Consider the following 6264-nt stretch of genomic DNA (forward strand, 5'->3'; position numbering starts at 1 on the left):
TTATGTGAAAAAGCAAAGGATCAAGGCAAGAGGCTTGTGAAAAAAGAATTGGGCAGGGCAGAGGGGAAGCAAGAGTTTGTTCTCTAAGGTATTACGATGTAATATGAAGCTACTATCGCTAAGACGAGTAATATTGGCTCAAGGGTAGACAAATATATCAACATAATAGAGAACATAACAGAGAACTAAGAAATAGAGCACATTATATTAGCAAGGGTAACCCTTGCATAATCAAGGGTAATCCTTGATTATGCTACAATCACTAATAAAACCTGAAATAGCTTTACTTAACACAATAAAGGGTTATTTCTGTCTTAGTCCGTTTGGGCACTTATAACAAAAAATGCCTTAAATGGTGTAGCTTATAAACAACAGAAATTTATTTGTCACAGTTCTGGAGGCTGGGAAGTTCAGGACAAAGTACCAGCTAATTCTTGTGTTTGCAGAGGGGCCGTCTTCCGCACAGACAGCACCTTCGTGCTATATATTCAAATGGTGGAAGGGGGAGGGGGTCTCTTTTTTAAGGTCACTAATCCCATTCATGAAGCCTCTCCCCTTATGACCTAATTGTCTCCCAAAACCCTCACCTCCTAATACCTTGGAGGTTAGGATTTCAACATATGAATTATGGGGAGAAACAAACATTCAGATCAGAGCAATTTCTCACTCATAATACTAATTGATGAAGGTCATAGAACTCTCCCTGGTGTTCTCCTGCAACTTGGAGACCTTGGCTGCTTCCATTATGCAACTCCACATTTGGAGCTCTTTGCTTCTGGCCGCAGGATGAGAGGGAGCACATGCACATGAAGACACACCTACTCTTAGGCGCCTATAACACTCCCACACATTCCCGTTGGCAGAAGCTCAGGCACCAGGTCTCAACACGACCACATGGAAGGCTGGGTAATGAAGTTTTTCTGTGTGCAGGAAGAGGCAGTGGTGTTGATGTGCCAGCATTTTCTCTGCCAAACAGGATGGAAACTTGATATATGACCAAATTGACATAGTGGATCCCTGGGGAAAATATCGATGATGTAAAAACTCATAATAATAAACGATGCTAAGAAGAAAAAAAAAGTCTATTTCTTCTTTACACTGCACACAACCAAATAATTTTCAATTGAATTTAAAACTTAAATAGGAAGGACAGAAGAAATATAAGAGAATATCTTTATATCCCAGATATCTAGAAAGACAAACCACACAAACCTGGAAGGAAATGATGAAAAAAAAAAAAAAAAGCACATCATCCAGAAAGAGAAAAGACAAATTATAAACTACTAGAAGATATTTGCAATACATACAACTGACAAGAAATTAGTATTCAGAATATATAAAGAAATTATACAAATTAACTATTACAAAAATGCAAGTAAATTAGAAAAAAATGGGCAGGTGGTCTGAATAAACATAACACACAAGCAAAAATATGAATGGCCAATAATCAAATATAAACAACTCTACTTCATTAGTAAGTCAGAAAATCAAAATCAAAATCACGAGAAGATTTCATTTCATAAAAATTTGATTGGAAAAGTTGAAAAGTCAGAGAGCATCAGGTATTGGCAAGGAGGAAGAACAATAGGAAATCTTTTCCACTGCTACTGACAATATAAATTGATACAAAAAACTTGGGGACTGATATGACACTATCCTATGAAATTAAAACTGTGCATATCCCACGAAATGGCAATTCCACTTGTAGGAAAATGCTTTCACGTGTGAACTATGGCTAGCTACTTCAACACAGAAGATAATCTTGAGAATACAATACTGAGAGAGAAAAAAAACAAGATTCAGAAGAATACATATAGTATATCATTTTTATAAAGTTGAACCAGGCAAATCTAAGGGTATTGTTTCAGAATTCACACATACATGTGTTTAAAAATCCATGCTATAAAGAAAAACAAGGGAATGAGCAAAAGTCAAAATTTAAGGTAGAGGATACCTTTGACGATGTGGAAAGGGGGTGGGGCAGAGAGGAGCACACAAGGATCTTAGGATGTCAAGGAAGTTGGACTTTTTAAGTTGGGTGATGGGTTCACAGGCATTCATTTTATATAATAAACTAGGATCAGCATAAATATTACCTTATGCATCAAATAATTAATTTTTAAAATTAAAACACACATGCGGCCGGGCGCGGTGGCTCAAGCCTGTAATCCCAGCACTTTGGGAGGCCGAGACGGGCGGATCACGAGGTCAGGAGATCGAGACCATCCTGGCTAACACGGTGAAACCCCGTCTCTACTAAAAATACAAAAAAAAAACTAGCCGGGCGAGGTGGCGGGCGCCTGTAGTCCCAGCTACTCCGGAGGCTGAGGCAGGAGAATGGCGTAAACCCGGGAGGCGGAGCTTGCAGTGAGCTGAGATCTGGCCACTGCACTCCAGTCCGGGCGACAGAGCGAGACTCCGCCTCAAAAAAAAAAAAAAAAAAAAACACACACACATGCACGCACAAGAAAAAAGTAAGTACTCTGTAAACTGACCCCCAGTCAAGAGAGCTGTTGATTTTGCAATTGCCTAGGAGCATAAAGACTAAGAGTATATGTTCTCTTTTTACACTGAGTCTATAGTGAGATCCTCTGTCCTAATAACATTTTAAATTTTGTTTCTCTTTTGCAATTACCTAAAAACTCCTCACAGTATAATGTATTTATTTAATATCAAAATCCTCTTTTTTTTTTTCTCTAGTGGCCAGGTTCTAGCTGTTCTTCCTAGAACCTCTAGGCAAGTTCAAGTGCTACAGAATCTTACTACAACATATGAGGTAATTTCTCCCTAATTTATGTTTATATTGGTTTCATTTTGTATAAGCACTGGGTATTGAGTTTCCTCCTGTATGTTATCTGGCTTATATGTATCTGGTATGAACTCTTCTTCTCATAGCCTTCTCTCCCTTCTCATAATCACATGACTTTGTTGGTTCCCCAGATCAAAACTTCTTCACTTTTGCTATTGGCTTTCCAGCCAATTTCATAATAGTACCTTGGGATTTAAAATGTGCACTTACAAAGATGCTACAATAACAGAAATTAAAATATTTATAAATAAAAGCTTACTCATAAAACAATGGTTCTTAACCAAGGATGTACCAAAAACACAGAGTACATTTATTAAAATTCTCACCCAGGGACCCATCTCGACATAATGTCTAAGATGTAGGAAATTGACAAGAATTACAGAATATTAATGGCAATGGTGGCCATTGGGGGAGGCATGGCCAGTTGTAGTGGGGGAGGCACACTGGGGCTGTGTGTTCCACAGAGCCAGCAGAAGCCAGGAAGAGGTGAAAGTCCTGCCTCATTCTGTGATAGCAGGGCGGGAGCCTCATGCTCTCCAGGCACAGCTGCAGCTACAGACCTGGACATCCCTGTGCTCTTGGGGGCCAGAAGCAGGCAGGAGCCCTGCCCTCCTGGGCGCAGCTGCAGCTGCCCAGCTGGGGTTGCGGACCCAGGCATTTCTGCCCTCTCACTGTTCTGAGAAGACCCCCCATTCTCCTACAGGCTCAGAAGTGCCTGCTCCCACTGTCTGGCCTCTCCGAGTTCCTGGTGCTCACTCCAATCTTGGAGCAAAATTGAGGCTGAACCTAGGTGCTGTCACAACCTGGCTGGCTGTGTGCATCTCAGGGCAGCACTGACATGCTAGCCCCCTGGGTACTGACGAGCACAGGAGGGAAGCCAAGGGGGTTGCTGAGGGCATCTTGGCACTGGCCTGCAGGCCCCCTCAGCTGGAAAAGTCTGGGTGCCATAAATAGCTGTAGGAAGCAGATAGGTTCCTAGGCAGAAAAGGGCGGGTCCCTGGTGAAGCCCTGCCTTCAAGCCCAGGAAGCTTGCCAGTCCTGTGAACCACAGTGGGAGCTGATGGTGCTTTTTCCACACCTGTCCATGGCCATCCATGAATCAATCAGCATACACTTCCTCCCATCTAAAGCCTATAAAAACCCCCGGACTCAGCCAGAGTCTCTGGAGAGACATTGGGAGGGCCAGCTGTAGAGAAGAGCCACCCACTCCAGGGTCTCCTCTCTGCTGAGAGCTAATACTCCTCAGGACACCCTGGCTGCAGAGAGGAGCTACCCACTGCGAGTCTCCTCTGAGCTGTTCTATCAGTCAGAAAAGCTCCTCTTCACCTTGCTCACCCTCCGCTTGTCCACGTACGTCATTGTTCCCAGGCACTGGACAAGAACTTGGAACCTGCCAAATGGTGCAGGTGAAAGAGCTCTAACACAAACTGGGCTAAAGCACGCCCCTTGTTTGCCACATTGTGGGTGACAAGAAGGAGAGAAGAGCTGCAGCCTTTTGGGGAGGTCAGATCTAAGAGCTCCCCGAGGCAGGACTATGACACCCTCTTTAGGGCTCTGTGGTTCCTGACATCTCTGAATTTCTGGGTGCCACCACCTTCCCCGGTGCCAGCCATGGAAGCTGCTTGCGGGACACCTGGTCCAGCCATAGCCTTGCAGGGAGCCAGAAGATGCCCACCCTGCCGCAGCCAGCATGCCTCGCTGTGTGCAGTAGCTGGACCCCACACCTGCTGGCTCACCCACCCCTCACTGCTCAGCTCGTCCTTGGCAGGAATGGGACCCAAGCCAGTAGCATGAGATGAGCGCAGCCTGCCAGGCTGAGTGGGCTTAGTGGGCCCGAGCAAAACTTAGGCAAAGGCGCCACTGACCACAGAGGTTTCTGCTGGTAAAGTGACCCCAGGAATCCCGTAAAAATACCATGGTAGAAAATTGATAGCTCCTTGTTTGTTAGTGTTTTCCAAGAAGCAGAGGTCAAGACCAGACTGGAGGAGCAAGTGATGAGGGGAATGCTGTTGGAGAATAGAGGCGGGAGCTGGAGAAGGCAGGGAGCATCATCAGACCATGTTGTAGCTCTGACAGCTCTGCAGAAAGGAGGATTTTGTGTGGAGAATCGCAGACGGTAGGGCATTTCCAAGGAAGGCTGGGCTAGGTCAGTCTCAGTGGTGAGTCCTTCAGCCAGTCACCTGTTATGGGAACCCCATATCTGGCAAGAATGGGCCTGCATTAACACTTCCACAGGTCTCAGTTATTGGCTGGCTGCAGCCCTGAAACCACATGGCCTCAGCTTCTAGTGGGTCACCAGGGCAGCCACTGAAAACACCAGCCAACTGTGCTTCTCTCAACTGAAGAGCTGAGTGGTGCATATTCACGACCACCACATCATGATAAAGAGGAAATACTACAAGAGGAAGCATCAGAGATTTAGAATTCGAGTTCTTGCTCTGTCACTTATAGCTGTACGATTTTAGATGTTAGGTATGAACCTTAATTTCTTCACCTGAATAATGCAAATAATAACACCTGCCTAGTCTATATCAAAGTGTTATAATTATCAAAGGAAATGAGTATGAAAGTGCCTTGAAGAAGTACATTAAGGTCGTGGGGGCGGCGGCTCACGCCTGTAATCCCAGCACTTTGGGAGGCCGAGGCGGGTGGATCGTGAAGTCAGGAGATCCAGCCCATCCTGGCTAACACGGTGAAACCCCGTCTCTACTAAAAATACAAAAAATTAGCTGGGCGTGGTGGAGGGCGACTCTGGTCCCAGCTACTCGGGAGGCTAAGGCAGGAGAATCGCGTGAACCCAGGAGGCGGAGCTTGCAGTGAGCCGAGATCCCGCCACTGCACTCCAGCCTGGGCGACAGAGCGAGACTCCGTCTCAAAAAAAAAAAAAAAAAAAAATTAAAAGAGAAAAAATAAAGTCCATAATTAGATATATTTTTTTATTATATGCTTTTTTTTTTATTATACTTCAAGTTCTAGGGTACATGTGCACAACGTGCAGGTTACATATGTATACATGTGCCATGTTGATGTGCTGCACCCATTAACTCGTCATTTACATTAGGTATATCTCCTAATGCTATCCCTTCCCCCCTCGCCACAATAGGACCCGGTGTGTGATGTTCCCCTTCCTGTATCCAAGTGATCTCATTGTTCAATTCCCACCTATGAGTGAGAACTTGCGGTATTTGGTTTTCTGTTCTTGCCATAGTTTGCTGAGAATGGTGGTTTTCAGCTGCATCCATGTCCCTACAAAGGACACGAACTTATCCTTTTTTATGGCTGCATAGTATTCCAGGGTGTATATGTGCCACATTCTCTTAAAAAGGAACAATGACATAATTACAAGAACACAAAATTTTTATTAAATAAAATCAATGTTTAATCAACTTTCTTTCTAGACAAAATTTGTTTCCTTTCAAATATCTGATGTACACATGCAATTTTATAGTTAAGTC

At 44.2% G+C, this 6264-nt stretch overlaps 1 protein-coding gene across 2 annotated transcripts in view; it reads left to right on the plus strand.

Moving 5' to 3' along the window:
- CPB2 (carboxypeptidase B2 (plasma)) overlaps positions 1-6264 on the plus strand; it is a 52865-nt gene that overhangs the window by 15163 nt on the left and 31438 nt on the right. For both annotated transcript variants that reach the window (XM_011939905.1, XM_011939912.1), the window contains exon 2: positions 2701-2776. In XM_011939905.1, coding sequence (XP_011795295.1) covers positions 2701-2776 — 76 coding nt within the window. The remainder of the gene's footprint in view (positions 1-2700; positions 2777-6264) is intronic.

This window comes from Colobus angolensis, unplaced genomic scaffold (genome assembly GCF_000951035.1).
Source record: "Colobus angolensis palliatus isolate OR3802 unplaced genomic scaffold, Cang.pa_1.0 Scaffold101, whole genome shotgun sequence".
NCBI classification, from domain to species: domain Eukaryota; kingdom Metazoa; phylum Chordata; class Mammalia; order Primates; family Cercopithecidae; genus Colobus; species Colobus angolensis.